Below are 21,778 nucleotides of genomic sequence, written 5' to 3' on the forward strand. Positions count from 1 at the left end.
CCGCTTCGCTCCGGCGTAGCCCTCGGAGGAAAGGTATCGCTGGGCGGAGAGATCGCGGAGCCCTCACACGTACAGCCCGACGATACGCCTCCACCTAACCCAGCAAACGGAAGCGCCAGGCCGCCACGATGGACAGAAAGCTCCGTCCAATAGGCAGGCGGGTTGGCCTCCCAAAATGTAGGTTTAGCCAATAGGCAGGGGCAGGAACGGGGGGAGGCGGGGTTGATCGTAGGCAGCAGTGCAGGTTGAACGGAGTCCCAGCGCAGGGCTGGGATGAGCCTCAAAGTTCAGGGCGATCGTGGTGGGGGATGTAGCAGCGCCGCTACCGCCGCGCACCGGCCCGGCCCGCCCCGGCTCCCGCCTTCTTCGGCACCTCCCCCAGCCCCCCCCAGCAGTTTTTAAACTCTGATTCCCAACCTCCCCCCCTTCCCTTCTTCTCCACACCCCCCCCTCCCCTTCCTCCCCTAAATGCCAGCCATGATCGAGAAGGGCCCAGAGGTCTCGGGGAAACGGCGGGGCAGGAACCACAACGCTGCCGGCGCGAATAATAACAACGGTGGTAGCAAAAGTTTATCTGCCGCCCCCAACGGCAACAGCAGCGGCAACTCCTGGGAGGAGGGTAGCTCGGGGTCTTCCAGCGATGAGGAGCACGGTGAGGAGCGGGGGGTGGCGGCGTGTGGTGGTAACGGGGAGCGGGCGGGGGGGTAGGGGCCGGGCGGGCCCACGCGGGTAACGCTTCTCCCTCTGTCTCCCGCAGCTGGCGGCGGTATGAGGGTCGGGCCGCAGTACCAGGCGGTGGTCCCTGATTTCGACCCCGGTAAGTCTTTATAATTTTTTTTTTTTTTTTTTTTTTAATTGCTGGGGGGGGAGGGGGGGCGACTCCTCCCCCTCATCATTGCTTTCGACCCCCCGCGGTCAGCGGAACTTGAGGGGCGAAGGTACTTATGCTCATCGGGGGAGTCAAAAAATACACCCCTTCCCCCCCCCCCCGTTCCAGTCCCAAACACCTAGAGCAAGAACAAGGAGTACGTGTCTCCACCCCCCTTACCCCCCCCCCACCCCCCATGCTTGATAAAAGAAGTCTCGATGCTTTCCAGAGGGCGCTTTGCAGGCAAGGAGAAATAGGGAAGCTGGCAGGACTAGAGGAGGCAGGAGATGGCAGTTGGGTGGTTTTTTTTTTTTCTTTCTTTCTTTCTCTCTCTCGCTCTTCCCCCCCTCCCCCCCCCCCCCCCCCCCCCCCTTTATTTTATTTTCTTTCCTTTTTTTCCGTTTTTTTTCTTTCTTTTTTTTTTTTCTTTTTCACCTTCTCCCATTCTCTCCAGGACTTGTGTGTCTGTGGGCTCGGTGGTAGGGGTGGAACTAGAAGAAATCAAGTTGAGAATATGTATTTTAACGAAGGTATATAGAAGCGTCTTGAGTCTGTATTTCAGTTTTCTCTTCCTAAGAAGATGCTTGCCTTCCCCTCTCAAAAAAATAAATAAAAAGAAATCACATCTTAGCTGTCCTGCTGCTGTTCTTTGCGAGCTAATTTAAAGTGGTATGGAAGCAAATTTTGAGCAAACAAAGGAATTGGGGCTGTGCTGAAAGGCAGGTGCTGGAAGCACGTTAATACTGATGTATCTCTGTGTGTATAAAAAGACAGGTTGTTGACCTCCTTAGTTTGAAGCATAAGCAGTTTTCTTTTAAATGTTTTTGTTCCTTTGTAAGTGGAGGTTGAAGCTAGCGAAAACCTTCCTTGCCTGGAGATTCTAGCGTTTGGAGTTGTCCCCTTGCCCAGCCCAAACTTAATTGAATCCTCCGCACCTCTTGCCCTAAAACAAAAAGAATGGTGTGGAAAGGCACGGCGTCTCCTTGTGGAATAATCGTGAGTTACTACTGTGTGAATTTAGGAAAAAGGTTTCTTGTGAATAGCCCTCGAGACTGTGCACTAATATGTTGGATACCTTTTTATTACTTACTAAATATGTTTATTCTTATCTGCTGAGGTCGTGGGAAGGATGGGGGAGAGTGGTGGAGGGCAAAGAGGATTTTTTTTTTTTCCTAAGTTCAATATTGCTTTATATTTAGTTAAAGAATCATTTCCCCCACTCATTCCCCTCTTCATTTTCTTGACAAAACAAGATAGCAAATCTTGGCGCATGGGAACACCATTTCTTGGTTGACCAGGAGGAGGAAGGGGCGGGGGTGGGGAGGAGGAGAAAAACTAGAGGGGGAGGGAGAGAGAGCTATTAGTTAGGCAGCGCTTGACACTGTTTTTCAATCTGTAGGTCAAACCCAACATTTCTATAACATGCAATGTGCATCAAGCTGGCTATTAGCCAGGTATCACAAGGATACTTGGGCGTTTTGGTTGCACTCTTTGTGCAATTCATTTCCCGAACATGGTACATGGAGGGCAAAAAATACTATGTGCCCCTGCCTCACTATTATGTGCTCAGTTATACATTGTTCTGGTTTTAACTTCTAGATGTACAGTGACCTGTACAAAGGTTATTGCTTTCTGTGCGGTGTGGGGTGGAAGAGAGGGGGAAGTGTGATGCAGGGAAACACTTTAACTTTTGTTTTTTTTTTCTGAGTAATATATACCTTAACGCAGCATCAGCAGGCAGTCTTGTTTGACTACATGGTGTAATAGAGCAAGCTTTTAGTAGAGTGACCTCAAGTAAATGATCAGTCTTCTGATGACCTGGATGGGTATCAGATCCTCCTTTTCCAGACTTTTCACATCCTCCCCCCCACCCCCTTTAAAAGTTAACAAGTTTGTGGTGAGCTTTTGTCTGCTTGTGTTAAAGAACTGGTTTCCTGTCCTGTAGAATTACCCAGGAAAAAATTTGCAATGCAACTTTTTCCCTGAATTTTGTGATCTCTTCAGACACATTGTGTTTATTTACTGTGCCTCTTTCCTTTCCCTGTTTAAGAAAGAAAACCCTGAAGAAGTCTAACACATTGCATTAAGATCTTTTGCTTGAAACTGAAATTGTCTCACTGATAATTTTAAAGTGAAATCAATGGAATGCTGTTATCAGGGCACACAGATGCTGTGTCTGTTTCTCACTAGAAATTTTAGAGACTGATTGACAAAAGGATCCTAAAGCTTGAAGGTTGTTTGGTGTTGAGTTGTGGAGGCTTTCACCTTCGGATTAGTTGGCTGGTAAAGTGCAGAGGGTTCTTGCTGCTGTAGCTGTATCTGAGGGGAGAATGGCACAGGCTATGCCTTGTGTGCTATTATTTTTTTAAAACTTGGTATCCATTTCTAGCTTGGTTTTGGTTGAGGTATATCTGTAACTGCTGATTCTTATATCAGCATTCTTATGCGAGTGTTCCTCTGTCCCCTTGCATGGGGGTAGACAAGGCATTTAATTTTATTTTACTTCTCAGCCACATCTGAGTTCTAGCAGAGAACAGTAAAATCTGTTATGCTTTTCTGGAATTTTTTTTCTGAAAACCTTTTCTGTAAGACTATGGGAGAAAAGAGAGGTAGAGTCAGACAGTGGTGGGATGTTGGTCTGGGCTCGGTGAACTAAATAGCTAGAGAGAGAGTGAAAAAGTATCATATGATATGGCCTGCAAGCAAAGAGAGTTGCACCCTCAATGATTGCTTAGGTTTAGGGAGAGAATGGGCCTTGACATTTTTTGGTTAGCACGAAGGAGTATAGAGAGTGCTTGTCTGTCTTATTTGAGCAGAGTATGAGAAAAATTAAGGGTTGCAATTCTTTGGTTTTGCTTCACCCTTAAAACCAGAAAATAGCAAGTTTTCATCCTGAATTAAAATGTATTGGTGCACATTTGGCTAAAACTTGCTCTGGTAGTGGCTAAGGAAGGGCCAGATGTGATTCTCTGACTGTAAAAAATGCTCATGGCTGGAATCCTCTGTAGGAGGTGGTCCTTGCTTGCAACTCCTTTAGTAAAACTCTTTATAGTGGGAAGACCTATTCCCTGTGCTGGCAGAGCCTATAGGTTCTTTGTCAAAGTTAACACTAGTATCTTTCTTACCTATCCCAATCTCCCCTTATTTTGGGAAAGCGAGTTCTCTGTGCAATGATCCCACTCCTTTTATTCTCTCAAAAACATACACTTCTTTTATTATTGGTGTAGTACTTACACCTCAGTTATTATTGGTATAAGACACTTTGCAGAGGCAAACTGTTTATTAAACAAGTTGATTCAAATAGGGAGAAGAAAAAGAAAACTTCTGGGACTGAAAATGCCATGCCAGAACTCACTAGAACCAGTAAAACTTGCACTTCAGCTGTGTGTTTCACTGCTTGGCTTTGATTTCATAGATGCTATGTGAAAAATTGCTATTGTCTTTCCTATTTCCTCTCTTTATTAGAGCTGAGAGTCAAATATTTGCTAGCTGAAAATTCCATGTGTTAAACAACGGCTGGTATTGGTAGGTCAGCATTTCTTGTGAGTGCTCAGTCTGAGACATTAAAGGTTTTGAAGAGGGAAAACTATTACTGTTCTTTTAATCCATACAAATGAAACCCACATGTCCTCTTAATGGAAAAAATCAGTGGAAGGAAACATTACATATCCTAAAGCTAAATAAAGTCTTTCATTTGGGGAAGCATTGATATTGTACTTGACCATTTGTTGCTTATTAATTTGTGCTATTGGAGCATTGAAAATAGGAAGAAGAAAATATTAGTGAGCACTTTAACACAGCCAGTGAAGATACGGTCTGTCCTAAATTTTGACATGTATTAAAAGCAGATGAACTTTTCTTTCTTCTCTGTAGCACTTCAACTTTAGATTGTCACATTCATTGTGATGTCATAAAAATAGTAGCCACAACTTGTGCCTTTGTACATCAGTTGTGTTGGTCATCTTTGGAAAGTAACTTCTGGGCTATTTCCAGTGGAAGCAGTTAAGCAAAAGCTTGTTTCACTCAATAGTGTCTTGCAGGCTTCCAAAGTTGGGCTGTGTGTCACTTTTGAGACTTCAATCCTGTGTTTGCAACACTGCTCTCTTCCCAGTTTTCTGGTATTGTACTGTAACAGTAAAAATGGCCAAAGGAAATACTCTGTAGTGCTTTCATCCCTAGGTGCTGAAGTCTGCTGGAAGGCTGTCAGTTCTAGAATGTCACTGGTCTTTGAGGCACTTGTTTTCTGGTCCACAGTTAGCTGTGCTCTGCCTGCTCCTCCACAAACACCGGATATTCCCTTGCCTTCTTTCATGGCCAAGAGTGTGTTTCATCATTAACGAAAAATGAAGGGGATGGGGTGAGGGGAAACTCCATAGGAACAAACCTTTTCAATGTAGTCAAACTCTGTCAGTGTAGTTGTCTAAGAAGGGTTAAAAACAAAACCTCTGCTGTCTCTGATCTGGAATGCTTGATAGGGAGTGGTGTCTTAACTGTGTCCTAGAGGAGGAAGCTCCTGCTTCCATTCATCCAACTCTGACTGTTAAAGGTGCCCACTCTCTTGTCTACTCCAGATCAAAGATGAAAGTATAATAATGAGACAGACGCTGGGTGGCTGATTTCCCTACAATAGCTGTATTTCTCTAGTGGTTGAAAAGGCCAGATTTCATTAGGTTCTATCTTAAGCTACTTGGAGGGGTTTTCAGTAGCAGCACCTATCAGCCTACACAATAGAAACAGTAACCTTTATTAAACAAGAGGTTGTTAAACGCTACCTTTACTACTACTTGGCAAGTCCAACTCCCAGCCAGCTTGTTCTTTCTTTGCAAGTAGTCCCGCTCCTAACAGTCCTAATAGTTTGCAAATAGTCTGAGTACCCAATGGAGTTTAGATGAAAGGACTCATGAGAAAAGGGGGTAAGGGGGGAGAAGTGTGCCTTTCAGGTGAGACTTTGGGATCTCCATCTGAGCAGGTGGAAAAGTCAAAGCCAAGCTCTTGAAACTGGAAATACTGGTATCCTGGAAAGCTATCTCATCTCCTCAAATCACTGCCTTAAACACAACAGGTAGGAGCTCCTGTAGTGCAACAATGTCTTTGGGGAAGAAGAGAGGATTATGAGATGTTTGATCTGATAAAAAAACCCCAAAACCGTAACGTACTAATGCCCAAAGTGTTTGGCTGACAGAGGCTACCTAGTATCTTGATAAACCAGGCATTTCTTGATCTTTTGCTGGTGTCTGAGGAGGTGTGTGTTGTCTCCAACAGGACTGTTTTCCCAGTTAGGTGGTGGAAAATTCAGGTATTATGGATTTTCTCTTAAACTTCCTGTTGGGAGGAGATTTCCTCCTAGTTGCAGTTTGCTCAGCCTCTTACTCCCTCATGGGTTATATTTGTTTTGTTCCCCTTCCACAAGTCTGAATATATGTGCTGTACTGCAGAATGGATTGGAAGGTAAGGTCTTCAAAAGGTGGTTCACCAAAGTTGTTGCCAAACTGTGTTGGGTTTTTTTTTTTAGCTGTCTCAACCCTGTAGGCATTTAAGGTACAGTCAAAGGGGTCAGGCTGGTTCTCAGCTCTCAGGAAGGGGAGATGATTTCTGCTGCTTCCTTACTGTGCTAGCAACTCTGATGGTGTGTGGGTGACTCTCAGTCTCATCTTGTTCCATTGCTGGCATGTACTGCTGGTCCACTCACTGCGGTGGGAGAAGTCTCACTACTCCTGCCTTAGGAGAATGAAGCTGACATATAGATGCTGACACTTTGGTTTTATTGTCTGTTCCATAAATCCACCCTGGAGAAAGAGTAGTGGTGCTCAAGTTGGAGACTTTATTATCCATATCTCTGGCACCTCAGCAGGAGTTCAGCTTGATTTGGTACCATGCCTTTGTTAGCTCTGGGCTGCTCACCCAAGGGAAGCCATCGCCTCTGTGGCTCAGTAGTTGCCTTTCACCCAATTTGTTCACTCCTTCTGTGAAGTGGTACAGAGGCTGCTGGTGGTGAGCAGTTCTTCTGCTTCTCCTGAAGCAGGGCATGGTTTCAAAACATTCTTGTTATTCAGATAATACCAGTCTATTCAAATAGTACCGGAGCATCCTTCTCAAACCTTAATGCTGTAATGAACAAACATGTCTTGGTGTAGCCAAAGCCTGTGGCTTCCTTTCCTGCCTGGCAGGTACATTGTTTGTGTGTAGAGGTAATAGCTGTCTCGCATTGACAAATGTATTAATGGCTGGACTGGAATTAATACTATGTAGAGTGACTGCTTTATTCTTCATAACTGATTCCTGCTGCTTAATGAGTTGCTCTTAAAACTCTTGTTTTCAGCCCTAGTTAGGTCTGTGACTTGGCCAAGTGAAGGTTTAGAGCTCCCTGTGATTAGTCATTATAATTAGCTCGGAAATCTTTGCCTCTGTGATCAAGGCTCACTGTATAATGCGGCTTATAGTGGGCTCTACTCCTGTCACGTACCTTCAGAGTATATATGGCAAAGCTTTGTTTGACATAAACATGTATTTTTTTTAAACTGATGTAACTTTAATGTATATATATATATTTTAGTATGCACCAGGCAGGTAAATTCTGAAGTAATTAACTCCTTAAACTTGTGGTTAGTGCACTAGTTCCTGCTTCCCTCAGACATAACAATTTCTGATTGTGGCCAAGGTTTGCCTTGCCCATTCCAAGTGTAAGGTGGGATTGAGACATGGTGATTAGTGGCTGACTGATTCTACAGACCAAATCAGAGAACTTTGTGATTGTTGGAGCATGCACCCTTCCTGTGAAGTCTGTACCTTTTTCTACACTGCGTGGCTGCCTTTTGAGGCTTTAACTTGATGGTATAACAAGATGAGCAATCTCATGTTCTTAAGTGTTTAAACTTGAACAGTTTGTATTTTAAAGAAATGAGTTTCAAAGTGCATTTGTAAACTGAACTTGGTCTTCAAAAATGCCCTTGTAAGGAATGTTGGGTGAGTTGTCTGTCTTTAAACTTTACAAGCTTTTAATTTACAGTTCCATATGAAAGCTTTGACTTTTTACTTCTCGAAAGTGCAAGAGGATGTGCTCAGCCTTGGTGAAGGCAGTGAAAGTTTCTCCAGCATATTGTAGAATTAAGCTGCTTTTGTACTGTTCTCACTGTTTTGAAATGCAACAGATTGACCTACAATACTTAAAGGCAGTCCCATCAAACTCAATACATTTGCTTCACTTCTCATGTACAGTTTTAAGACAAGTAAGTTTAATTTGCCTTTTCAAGTGTCTTCAAAAGTTCAGCTGTATGCATCAGCTACTCTTTGAACTTCTTTAAAGGAAGTATTGGTAAATGTTGCCTCTCTGGGGGGAGGAGGCTGCAGAAGTGTGATAAAATTGAAAAAAATCCCCTCTCAAGAGGAAATTCTAGTCTATGCTTCCCCATTCAGCCCTGTCCTTCTGTCATGCAGGTACCTATAGCAGACATTGTATGCACTCTGCATGTGTCACTAGGTATGTCTATATTCTCTTGTCCCATTAGGGGCAGGAAGATAAGGTGGTGAGTCTTTTCTTAAAATGATTTTGTCTTCCTTGCCACTTATCTTATATTTGTGCTTTACACCTGGATGTATTTCACACACAATAATCTGAGCAAGCAAGCAACTAGTTTTTGTTGTCTAATTAGAGGGGTCTAACCACTTGACTGTTACAGCTTTTCAGTTCTTCTCTTGGTATGTATGTGGTAACCTGTCATGATAGCATGTGTGCATGCTTTTAGATGACTAGATGTGTTAACAGGTAGAGATATAGTTTATAAAGAGACTTTGATTTGAAAACTGGGTATTACACATTAGTGTTTGTGACCTTGAATTTGTATCTTTCTAGAGTTTATAACACTGGTATGAAGGCACAGCATAACAAGTGTGTGATATGGTTGTGGCTTTTGGGTTTAGAAATCCCCTAATGAACAAGGCTTGCATACAGGGGTATGATGCATGCCTGCCCTTCTTAACTGGTTCCTGGAGAGAGCAGAGAGAGATTCTAGTTCCACAGTGGGACTTGGGTTGTATAAAGGCTAAGAAAAACCTCTTTTGAATAGGAAATGGCCTCCCCTCTTCAAGAAATGAAGTGGCAGGATTGGGAAGGTCTGGTTTACATAATAGCATTACTTTTGATGAAAATCCTTACATGCAGTTCACAGTGAAATGTGGAGTTTTTTCCTCTTCCTTCTGACTTCTCACCTTCTTTTGGAGGTCTAAACTAATCCCTGTGTTCTCATCAATAACATTGGTTTGAGATTTGGTGGTGTGAATAGGGATAGGGAAGTCTTTTTCACATCCTCCCCAGCCTGTATTCTTAGGTAGCTGCCCCAAGTATCTGGTGCCATTGACTGGAGTTGTATATGGTTGTATGCTTAGCTTGCTAACAGCTGTGTAAGCATCTAAAACTGCAGAATCTGTAATATGAGCTTTTTTTGTGCTAAACAATGCAAATGACCTGTAGATACCAGTGTGCAGGTCTATTCTCCCAACTGAAATCTCCCTGTCCTTAGAGGGGGACTGCACTAGGTGCTTTTGGGGGAAAGGCTGTAAAGGCAGGCAGGCATACCAGGTGTAGTGCTTATACTTTCTTGATATTGTTTCCTGTCTGGGAATCTTAAAGATGTCTCTCCTGGGACCCTTGTGCTCATTTGTGCAGCTGCCAGGGTACTGTTCATGACAGTAGCCATGGGAACACACGTAGGATGATACAAGTTTAAAACTCCCAACTTGTTGCTAGGCAGACCCAGTTCCATGTGTGGATTAAGTAGTCCTAAACATGAAAAGCCTCCTTCTGGTCTGATATTCTACCTTTTTCATGGAGGAGGACTACTTGGCTCATCCCAAATTCTGGCTATTTGTCTTTAGGCAGACAGAATGAAACTAGTCCCCAAAGGGTCCCTGACACCAGGCAACTTTGGGGGAAAACCCTCTAGTACATCTGAATAATGAGTACTTGGTGGTTGGGTGGGGGGAGTTCCAGCAGGTAGGTTTCAACATCATCTTTTCTTAAGAACAAACTGCTGTGAAGTAAAGCCATGAGCCATCTGATGCACAGCTCATACGGTCTGAAAGTTGTAGCCTGCATTAAAATAGGCACTGCTAAAAGTGACATACACTCTAAACAAAGGTCACAGGCTTAAAGTATCACAAGATCGCTTCTAAACCCTGGCTGTAAAAACTTAAAATTCGGACTAGGGCAAGGTAAATGCCTTCAAAACTTAGGCTGCTGTTGTACACTCTTAGCACAGATGCTGGTATATGCTGTATGAGCTGATACAGACCTTTTAACTTGGTCAATCTCTTGCTGATAATGTGCTTTGTCTCAAGCTCATGTTGTGGTATTTCTTGTTAACAAAATAAGGGCAGCCCGTTCCCTCATGTTGTTTTTGTCATCAATGCCTGACAAAGGGTGTATGGGAAATTATAGGGGCCTGAAGGGAGCTGGAGACCCAGACTTTCAGGGGGTGATGGGCCCTGTGTGCTTCTTGAGGGCTGAGTTCCAGCATGCCTTTGTCTCTGCAGCTGTTGGCTTCCTGTGTCACAGCAGTAATTGGTTATGCTCTGGCCACTGGTTTAAATGGATCTTTTTTATTTCATAAACATTTGCTGTGCAGTAACTTTCATTCCTGTTGGAAAAAAGCCATTTATAGAGATGCTCCCAATTACCACCTGCTCTTTTTCTTTCTTTGCAAAGTACAGTCTTACCTAATTTAACCTCCCACAGCAACTGCTTTGAAGTAATTTTCTCTTTGCACCTTGGCTCACTGCTATCCTTTTCCCCTCTGACCACCCTAACAAATTGCAGTTGTCCTTGCTTGTTCTTCCAGAAATGACCTACTTCTGGGGGGACAACTGCTTTCTTGGTTTGCCCAAAATGTTATTGTAGTCAACTCTTAGAAGAAAAGATTGCCTCCCTTTAGTATGCCTCAGCCCTTTTTTCACTTCCTAAGTTGCTATTTGTGGTTCTCCCACTGCCATTATAATTTGTGTACAGCTTCTAGATCCTATCTCTCCACCCTCTTACCAATCTAACCCTGCATGGATTTCTGTGCTCTTCTCTATCCTCGTGAGCCTTCTTTCCCCTTTGTCCCTTCAGGAGAGATACCTTCTTTGTGCCAGAGCTACACTGTAATTGTTCTCCCCAGTTGCCTCTCAGGCTGGAAGAAAGCAAACATGATTTTTACTGTTATTTGTCTCTAAAAGAGGGGAAAATGTAGCAGAACTGTGCTCCTTGACAATTTATTTTAAAACTTATGCCTCTGAATGTGGCATCTGCCTGCTTTTCAAGCATTTAAATGGCAGTGATGTTTTTGCCTTTTCAGGCTCCTTTCTCAAGGCTTTTTTGCACTGCTGAAGAACTGCTACCCCAGCTTCTCTGGGGGAAGCCTCAAGGTTCTCCTTGCTCTTGTAGAAGCAAACGCTCCTTCGTACTTTAGTAGAGCATTTGTCACTTTGGCCAGTAGTGTCACTCTTCTGAACCATTGCTGCTGTGAGCAAACAGGTGTGTGAGAAAGGTGAGAGACTTGATCTCTCCTGCAGCCAGGGCTGCCCTGGCTACAGACTATCTATCATTTGATGGATTAAACAAAATGTTCTGAGTAGCTGTTCTCATTCCTGCTTGGCTGAAGCTTTCAGCCCATCCCTGCTAGCTGGGTGCTGAGAGTAGCTATGAAGCCTATCCTATGAGTTTGGAAAGGAGGGAATGGAGGTCTCCATTTCTGTTTTGTGAATAAAGCAAAACTTGGGGTTGCTGGCCGATGCATTTGCAAGCAGTAAGTTGTGTTGCAGAGGGGATGGGCTAGTGCTCTGAAGAGCTTTCCCTCTTCTTGCTGTAGACTCAACCTTGGACTGATCCAGTGTGTGGAGTTGGATGGGACTGAGGGCAGCTGAAGAGGGTACAGCTGGATCTCATCTGAAGTTCTCATTGGCTTTCTTCTCCTGTTAGGCTTTGTGCAAGTACTGAATAACTGGGAGGAGAGGCTTGCTGGTAGGAACTTGTGGCAGGAGGAAGATTTTTTTTTTTTAAAAAGAAAACCCCTGTTATTTATTTATTTTCCCCCAGAGCTGTTCTCTGGCTTTCAGCCCAAAATCAGAGTTGCTTGGCAAATTCTTTCCTCCTGTGGGTACTGGCTCTGCGAAGCTGTTCTGTTTGCTGGGAAACTGCTGCGTTGTGCTTTACCTCCTTCTATATTTTGGGTGAAATTTTAGTCCTCTTGATTTGGTTCTTAAGATGCCTCTCCCCCTGCTTTGCTTGGGAGCATGAGTGCATGGGGTCAATTTATTTTGTTTCTTTTCTTGGGGAATTTCAAGTGAAATGGCAAGCTGTCCTCCATGCACAGCTCAGATGTTGTCCTTGTGGTGTAAAGAAGGCAGACACAAATCCAGCCATCCCATCCAATAGTGGGAAGGATCTAGGAAGGTATATTTGTGGATTTGGGTTTAATCATGGAGCCAGAGTTTGTGACTGAGAAGTTACATAAGAAAAATTGATATTTTTTTATTGTACCTATCTTGTTAAAGTAATTTTGGAGGATGGGGGAGAAATACAGGCAGGACTCTTAAACCTTTAAGAAATGAGATGTTGGAGGAATTAAACTTGGAACTTGGATGCAGTTCTTAAGCTCTGAAACTGTTGGGAAGGGAACTGTGTTTATGTCCTTTTACCTGAGCAAAGAGGCTCTGGGAGCAGACGCTGGTCTCCTCTTGAAACCAACTGTCTCCAGCTCAGTTTGGAGGAATGCTGCCCTGCCTGGTTATCACTGGTTCTGCAGTGGCTGCTGCGTTGCCCAGGGCAATACCTCCTGAACAGCAGTGTGTCCTTTTGTTTCAGCTCAAGAGAAGAAAACTACTAGGTGGAGTAGCATTACTTGCAAAATCATGTCAGTGTCTGCTGAGGGGGTGGGAGGAGGTGTGGTGGGGTCTCTGAAAGAGATGGGTAGGAGAAACCTTGCCAGTGGACTGTATAGTGCTTGTATAAATAAAGGCAGCAGATTTAATTCATACTGCCAGAGCTGGGACAAAGCTTTGAGCAGGTGCACACCCAGAGCTTGCTTAAGTTGGATAGATGCCTGCCAAAATGTTTATCAAACAAAAGAATAAAAGGAAAGGGCTGTATTTAACTTTTTTTTTTTATGATTAATTTTAACAGTAACTTTAGAAATATAGTGAGTAGCACGTACAACCAGGGTTTGAAAAACTGGCTTGGTGCTTGCAAGCCGCAGTGGGAAACACCTGTGCTGCAATATGCCCTGCAGCAGGAAGGGATAAAATGGTTGGATGCTGCTCGCTTACTGTGTTTGTTGGCTGTTACAGTGGGGTTCTCCTTGTATGTTTGGGTTGCCTTAGCACTCTTAGTGCTACTTGATTCTTGCTCTTTCATGAGTAGACGTAATTTGGCTTGATATCTGTATTTCACTGTTGTTCAAGTGATTCTGAGCGTCCAGAGCAGGAAAGAATGAATCTAGTTAGTCTTAGCTCAGTTCTACCCTGTAAAACTGATACGCAGTTGGGGTACTGAAGCTGTCTTCATACTATGGAAGACACTACTGCACTAATGTGCTAATTTTATACTCTTACTTGGCAGGTTGCCTTTGTAATCAAAGGGCTGGAGATTTTTCAGTTTGAACAAAATGTTCTAAGTAGCTGTTCTCTAGGTGGAAATGGATTTGATATGGGACACTGCCTTCAAAAGAAATGCATCCTTCCATGTCTTTCTGGGCATAATCGTGCTAACCAAAATTCTTAAGTGGAGTGATGGTTAAGACCTAGGTAAGGCTTAACTGCAGAGTTTGCTTTGCAGTATATCTTGTCAATGTTTATGCATCTAAAGAGAGTGGAGGAGGGGGATATTTTCAGAAAGTACCTGGAAGTTTTGGCAATGGCAGTTACTATGAGTTTCAACAGACCATTCTATTGTGATTTTTTTTTTAATAACTATTGTACAGGCTTATATGGTCAAAAAGCAAAAGCTTGCTGTAAGCAACTTCATGAGAAAATATCGTAGAGAGTTTTGCAGTACCTGGCACATAGGGATTATGCAGCGGGGAGTAAATATCTGCTTCTCATCAATAGTATAAAAGTAATTAGAAACATCTTTTCATGCTCTTGGGGTTTTTGCCCTTTGTTTTAGGGAATCAGAACATATGTATCCAACTTTACTTTTTCCAATGGCAGTGTCTGTGGCAACAGAGCAATCATATTGTTTAAGTGGTTTGAAATGAAATGTTGAAGGCCCTGCTATATTACTGGAAAGCTTAAAACAAATGGCAGAATTGCTTCCAGGCTGTATGAAGCTTGTGTCTTTCTGTTGCTTTTATTTTTTTTTAAGTGGCTTCCAGTGTTCTTGAATCTATGTAGAATTTAAAATACCATATTTTTTACTGTGCCCAGAATTTCACCTTCTGTAATACTATAATGAGAGCCAACTGCTAAACTTTGTTGCTTTGAGTTTAAGATGAAACAAAGCTTTGTGTACCTTATGTTAAAAGGACAAGCTGAATTGAAAACAAGAATGTGTTTTATTTTCTATAGAGTCTTGCCAAAATGTAGTCTTGGAGGGCAACTGTAAGAAGAGAGAAATCAGTGGAGGTGCAAGGATGATGCGAGAAGGACTTGTGAGGACAGCAGAGCTGGAAGCTAACTGTCTTAGATGGGAGGGAGGGGGAACAGGAAGAGAACCAACCAAGAAGGGCTGGAAAGTGGCAGTGGGAAAAATCTCTTTTAAAAAAAATAAAAATGTATATCTCCTGCCGTTAGTGTTCTCTTCCAGAGATACACGGCTATTCTTTCTGGTTTTTTATCATTTGATGCTTTAAACACACTGCTGCCAGGTCAGATAAGTGCAAATCTACCCTTCCCACACTTTGGAGAATATGGTCTTGAATAGAATTTCTGCAATCAGGAGGCAACCAGGCTGTTGGGGTGGTGGTGGAGGGGAACCTACATTCATGACAGCATCTTACTAGCCAGAAGCTGCTGCCTCTGAAGACCTGACACATCCACATTGAGCTGAGCTGCTGCTTCTGCCTATAGCAGCTGTCCTTGTCTGTTAGGGGCTTATGTACTTGGATGGACATTGCTTTGGCAAGCTGGGCAAATATGCAGCTTGCCTGGCGATGGGAGAGCCAGAGCAGGCCTGTCCTTTTCTCTCCTCCCAGGGAAGGAGATCTGTGGTTTCCTCTGTTCATGTGCCCTTTCCTAGCTCCACAGCTGACCATTCATCTGAAACAGTCTTTTGCTCTAAGTTTTTTCTACTTTACACAAAGGCATTTTTCTCAGAAGTTGTGGACTTACGGAGTGGGGATGCACATTCTTTGGCACATGCTATTGTTGGTCTGTCATTCATGATTTCCTGTGACCATCAGCAGAGTGTGATGTCCCCAGTGCATACTGTTTACTTGGCCTCATTCTGCTAGGCTTGGTGAAACTTGGTCACCATAGAGCTAATGATTTGCTTGCCATGTCCTGCAATAAAGGCGCTGGGGGGATTGCAAGCGTTTTGGTCATTCTGTCAAATATACTGACTTTCCTGTTGCTTGTCCTGCCTGTCCTTTGAAGCCATGCAGCATCCCTTTGTACTGTCTTTGTGGCATGGGGACCTTGAGTGTGATTACCTTTTGCTGGACTAGCAGGCTGCTGGAAGTGTGAGGGAGCCAAATGAGCTGCTGGCTCTGGGGATTGTGCCTGGGCCAGGTGCAGAAAGAATCACACACTAAGTTACCATGCAGGCTGACTCTTGGCACAATATTCTGCTGAATAAAACTGCAAGATGTGGTTTGCAGACTCTAGAGTCTGACCTTCTCAAGTCTTCCTACTTCTCTACAGGCTTGAGTTTTACAGTGCAGGTCTTGTTTCTCAATCTCTGTGTTTTGCTCTATGTATGTTCTTGACTAAGTATTTGTTTGGGTTAAGGGGCCCTTGTGACTTTCTTTCTACCTATAACCTCCCTTCTTTTTGGAGTCCTTGTTTCATCCCTGAGCTGCATAAAACACTGTATCTCTTCCAGAGGTGTCTGCATTCTTAGTTCTCTGAGCCTGGGTAAGGCCTTGTGTAACTCAGATCTCCTGGGTCATGCCAATTCCTGTTCATTTCACCATGCAACAATTCAACTTCCCCTCTGTGAAAAACAATTAATATTGCAGTGACTTGTGAGCAGTTCTGTGCTGTTGATTCAGAGCATTGGTCTGCCATTGGTCTGTCCATGCTGCAGCAGGTGGTTACTCTGGTCCAGGACCCTATTCAGTGAGAACAGGTACTCTGTGATGGTGCTGCTGTTAGGTATAAAACCCCTGTTGTCCTTGGATCTGTTGTTTCACAGGTGTCTGTGTCACACAGCTAACTGTAGTATGACAAAGGTCATCTTGTCAAAGCAGATCTTTAAATGGCTATTGAACTTGAGCTGTAGTGAACTATTTCAATGCAGCTACAGTTGAGTAGGAGTATAGGCTGGCATTGAGGGAGATGGTGGGAATATAAACTTTTAATAGCCATAAAGGAATAGTCTTTAGTCACAGCCCAGCACAACTGGAGTGTTACTGAAGTGAAGGAATGGAGTAAAGATCATAGACAGACCTGGGAATGAAATTAATGGAGGAAGCCATCAGCACACCAAGAATGGCCCTTCTGTGTAGAAGTCTAATTGGTAGTGATGGGGTAAAGAGCATGCAGGATGCTGGGATTTGACACTAGCCTCTGGAGGGCTCTGCTGGGTATATCTGACTGCTGGAGGTGGTGTGCGAATCTGGATCATGGGTTTCTTCAGGATTTAGCTGTGTGCTGGTGAGAAGATGGGCAGGGGCATGGAAAGAAAAGTAACTTGTTCCCTTCAGTCATTTGGACTGCAAGAATACCAGCTTGTGCTGGGATTGAGGAAAATTAATGATACTGCATGCCGTGTGTACAGCTCTTGGTACTTGTCTTCACATTAAAGACCTTGGGACATTTGTATGCCACAGGGCAAAAGCCACTGTTCCCATTTAGAGCAGGACAGGCCTTTCAGTGCACACAGTTAATCCATGTACAAAGATGAGAAATTAGTACCTCTCTTCTGTCTATACGCTCTCCATAGTCAAGCCTTCAAGTTCCTGTTTCTTATTCTGTTAGCCCAGCTGGGTCACCTGACTTTGCACAGTGGAGGCTGGATTTGGATGAGTGAGAAACCAGCTGGGAGGCAAGCCAGGTTGGCATGCACATGAGATGGTGATATTTCTTCTCCTTCCCTTCCATTTTGGGCCCATGGCTTAAAAATTTGTTCTGAAAAAGCATCTTCCAATTGATTTTTCAAATGGGGAAACAGGCAAGACTTTTTCTAGGAGGGGAAGATAAGCTCAGCTTAGATTGCTGTTCCCTGCAGCAAAAGAACAGTGACATCTCAAAGTAAGAGGTGGTGGCAGAGAGAAGACTCGAAATAGAGCTTGATTTCTTTAAGCAAACTCACCTAAAAACCTTGACATGTGAGAATCTTTTCCATTTGGCAGAGGCTGTGACAGGTGTTTCACCATAGGATGCTCATTGCTTGACTTTCAGTGTGACCTTGGGCACAAAGCTGAACCTTTTAGCATTCTGTTTTCTTTAAAGCTGCTGGTGCTGTTCAACGTGCAGATGAGCATCGAGTGGACAAGTGTGTGTTGTATCTCGAGATGTTAGAGAAGGAGGCGGCAGCCTCAGCAGATCTACTGCTTAATGGCAGAGCTGGAAACTCCCCTGTCTGATTTGGTGACAGTAAGATGGGGAAAGATGTCAGTGTTTGTGGTATTTACAGAATTGATGCATCCGAAGTCTGGTCTGACCACAACAGACTAATTCATGTTCTGAAGGTAAAACAGGAAGAAATTTTCCTTTGTAATCTGTCTTCCAAAAGTCAAAAAGTGTTTCTGGCTGCAGAGTAACTAAGGTGCATTAACTATTCCACTGTGTATTTCTTGTGAAGACAGTGTACTTGCTCTAGCTTTACTGCAAAGTAAAGCAGGTGTGGCCAGTATTTGGCTTGCCTTGGCCATCTGAGGGAGGAGTCTGGTCTGCAATTCTCTGCTGGGGGGGGAAGGGAAACATGCCTCTAGCAGGGAAGGCAGAAGCTGATTTTACATATTTCCCTCTGAGTCTGCTTGGAAGGAAGAGAAATATGTATATAAGATAGCAATAAATGTGTTTGTGTTAGACTCTTGTGCCAGACCTGTGCTGGGCCTTATGAACAGTGTTGATGTGTCTCAAAAGTTTGATTCTTTTCCTCTGCCTATAATGGAGTGATGAGGGACCAGAAGGTTTCCTGGACTGCTCAGTGCTGCTCATTCAAGGGTGTATTTCTCTGGGTTACCTTAGCTTGTATTTCATGATGCTGCCTCTTTCACTTGTCTCATGCAAGAAATACTGCTCCCAGGAATCACTGGAATCTTCTGCTCTGACTGCATTGTCCCTGTTTCTGGAATGTTAATTCTGTGGGTGAAACCTGGCATAGTGGAACAGTCACAGCCCTGGAGCAGAGGGATTTCACTGTCTCAGAAGAAATCCTGTTTCCCAGTTAAAGAGTTTGAAGTGTTTGTTGTCAGTTTCTCTTCCATTCTTTTCTGTGATGTTTTCACAAGAGGGTTTCTGAGAATCTGGAGACTTGTCTCCTGAAAATCTGAGAGGAGAGTGCAGGATGTTAAAGGAGGAGTGGAAGCTCTTAAGGCAGTGTGTTCTGGAATGCTGGATCGAAGAAAGTGCCTTAAGCCCAGAATTTTCCACAATCTAAGGCCTTACTGACTGTGAAAGATGGAGAAGTGAATTCCAAGTGATGCTAATACAACCATGTTCATTTCTCTTGGGCTCTTCTCTAGCTGCCTGCCTAAATAAGCACCCTCTGCATCAGCCACACCATTGCCTCATGCCTTTGAGCAAAAGTAATTTTCCTCTCAATGGTGTAAAATGGGAAATGCATTCCAAATCTTCTAAGCACTGAGAGGACAGCTGGTCTATGGAGACACTACAGCATTTGTTAAGGTAGTCAGAGTGCTGTGTCTGCTGCACCCATTGGAAGTCCTTAGTGGAGCTCAGGTTTGATCCAGCCTGCTGTGTGCAAGGTGTCTCTGTACAATGTGCGAGTGCTGGCTGTTTGAAACTCTTAATGGAACTTGTGCTCAGTTGGTTCTTGGAAGGGAGAGATAAAAAGCAGGTCCTAAATGTCTGCTTTGAGGAGGTGGTTGAGGCCCCTTCCCTGGAGATATTCAAGGTGAGGGTGAGGCCTTGGGCAGCCTGGTCTAGTTGAGGATGTCCCAGCTGACTGCGGGGAGGTTGGACTAGATGAGTTTTGGAGGTCTCTTCTGGCCTGGGCCATTCTATGATCCTTGGTGCAGTATGTGCAAGGGACCCCTGATGGAGCCCCTGGATTCAGGAGCAGTTGCTGGTAGCCTGGCTGCCTGCTACTTGTCTCTTCTCAACTCTGAAATTTCATGCTTATAAGTGAGTGATTAACTGGTCCAGGGGCTTGGAAGAAAGAGGCGTGCAGCACCGTGTTCCGCTGTAGAGCTGCTTCTAGGATAGCACTGAGTGATGTTGCTGGTATTTTGAAAGCAGTACTTGAGACCCATCACTTCTAAGTGCACTGACTGGCTCTGATGGAAGGCTTGCAGGGTGTCTCTGTTGCTACTTTGCAAAGCTCTTTTGTGGCTTTATCAATTACAGCTTTACAAATAAACTTGGAATTATTGGCTGTGTAGAGGTTTACAATGATGGGGTATGCTGTTGGCTCATCTTTGAGTCAGAGGTATGGGTCAACTGTTGCCAGGTGATGTGGGGCCAGCACACCCCACCCTTCTACCAGCAGAACACAGCACAGCTCTGTCCATATAGCAGGACACATACAGGGAGCAATCTGGGATGGTTTTATACTTAACTAGTGTAGAGTGAATCCATGAGCCACAACCTAGCTAGGTCAGTGGAACAAATCCCTTGGTGTCAAAGGGCTGTAGGCTGGGCCTTGTATTGATATTTCTCCGCGCTTTTTTCCAATTTATGATGCGAAAGAGTTGCGAGAGGATTTTTTTTCCTTTCCTCTTTTATGTAGCTGATTTGAACCCACAGTATTGTCTTATTCTATCACCAATGATTCTCCAAAACTGTATATTGACAAGAGACTTTATTAAAGCTTAGCAATATGTTAAAATCCATTTGAGTATTCTAGAAGCTCTTCTAATAAGAGCAGTCAGATTTCTAGAACTTAAATGTCTTCACTTGTTTAGCTTGTCTTATAGCTGTCTCCAGTTACTTTTTCAGGCAGTTCACCCTGTGTGGAAGCAAGAGTTGCTGTTCTGAACTTTGTCTGCCTGTGTCCTAAAGGCTCTGCATGTGGTACTCACTGCTGCAGTGCCTGGTTAGAATAAACTGATGGGGCACACAAGATAGAGTGGACAGGGGAAGTGGGGAAGAAGAATTTTATCTGAAACTGCAAAGGTGTTGATGACCTCCTTTCTCATGCCAACAAGTTTGCTTTTCTTTCTTGTTTACTAATATATTCTTTCATTTTCTTGTCTTTGTAATACTGCTAGAAAAGGATAGGCATAGATGCAGTTTCATCTTTTCTGAAGTGTAACAATGATAGATCATTAGCTTCTCTAGTTTATCCTCCTTAACCACTGATTTTGTTCCTGGGTTTGCCAGAAGATCTTGCTGGCTTCCAAACAGGAAGTCTGCAGTGCTGTAAATAGCTGTGTGGTTCATTCTGATCCCTTCCCCCCCCTGTTTTTTTTCCTCCATCCTAATATTTTACCAGCCAGAGTTAAAATCTCTTTCTGTAGGCATCAATTGTCCTGAGCTATAGCTAGGCATCTTCTCAGCACATAACCTATCAAGTTTCATTGTGGAAAAAATGTGGGGTTTGTGGGAGAGTGGGGCTGGTACTGCCATGCCCTTCTGTTGTATTTTGGCAATATTTTCTTCAAAGGTATTATATGAAAACACTGCAGAATGTCAGAGCATCTTTGTACTCAATGGGAAGTTTGCTGTCTATCTTAACTGAACTGTAGGAAAAGGGGGCTTAGTTCAGCAGCCTCTGAGGAGGAGCACACCTAATGGACACAGGATTTCAGTTTCCTGGTGAAATTTTGCTGCTGATTTAAATCAATTATACCTGTATAACCATGGGGCAGCCACCTTCCCCTGCAACACAGTGAACATAGTATGATGTGACTACTTTTTCACTGATAACTGCTCAGTTTAACTTGCTCTCAACTTCCATGTCTGTACAAAGATGTGGGTTATGTCATGACTGTCCCTAGTTGAGGTAGCAGCTGTAGGTAGGCTGACTGTACTCTGTAGTGATATTCCTGGGTGTAAGAACTTCAGAAATGCCTTTTGATAGCTCATGTATATGGGTATCATTATTCTTTTAGTAGATTTCTTTAAGCAAAGCTTGAGGTGTGTAGCATAACTTTGGCTACAGAGCTGCAGAGGTGTAGGGTTCTGACTTGCTCTTTGTACTAAAATCTTTTGTCTGAGCTGAGCTAGGGTGTGAATTTAATTTGCAGTAGTTAAAGCTGTATAACCCACATGCAGGAACCCCAGTCAGTTCTGAAGAGCTTGCTTTCCCTTTCCTTTCTTCTTCCATTGGGGCTTTCTATTTAGAAAGGGGTTTTGTGAAACCTTAAATAGACTGTGAGCCCAAGGATACTTTCCTGTTGTCCTGCTGGAATGAATGGTTTCCGCTTTTGCTTTGCCCCCCTCAGTCCAGGAGCCATTTTACAGAGATCTCTGGTATCTAGGTCCCTGGAAAGACTTGTGTTGCAAGCAAAAGGGACACAGCTACCAAGACACTTGCTGGTGTACCTGGTCTGACACTGATTTCTGCTCTCATTAATGCTGGAACTGGATATGCAAGTGCTGTTGGTGTCAATAATGGAAAAGGTATGAAATAATTGACTGGAAAGAACAGTA

General features: G+C 43.7%; 1 protein-coding gene across 1 annotated transcript in view; it reads left to right on the forward strand.

Moving 5' to 3' along the window:
• Window positions 1-250: 250 nt before the first annotated feature.
• The window catches only part of RCOR1 (REST corepressor 1), an 83,763-nt gene continuing 62,235 nt past the window's right edge, over window positions 251-21,778 (forward strand). The window contains exons 1-2 of the mRNA XM_068160154.1: window positions 251-652; window positions 758-817. Of these exons, the coding sequence (XP_068016255.1) occupies window positions 469-652; window positions 758-817 (244 nt within the window). The 5' untranslated portion in view covers window positions 251-468. The remainder of the gene's footprint in view (window positions 653-757; window positions 818-21,778) is intronic.

This window comes from Melanerpes formicivorus, unplaced genomic scaffold (assembly GCF_026170545.1).
Source record: "Melanerpes formicivorus ecotype bairdi unplaced genomic scaffold, bMelFor1.0.p_v2 SCAF_48, whole genome shotgun sequence".
In the NCBI taxonomy this organism is placed as follows: Eukaryota; Metazoa; Chordata; class Aves; order Piciformes; family Picidae; genus Melanerpes; species Melanerpes formicivorus.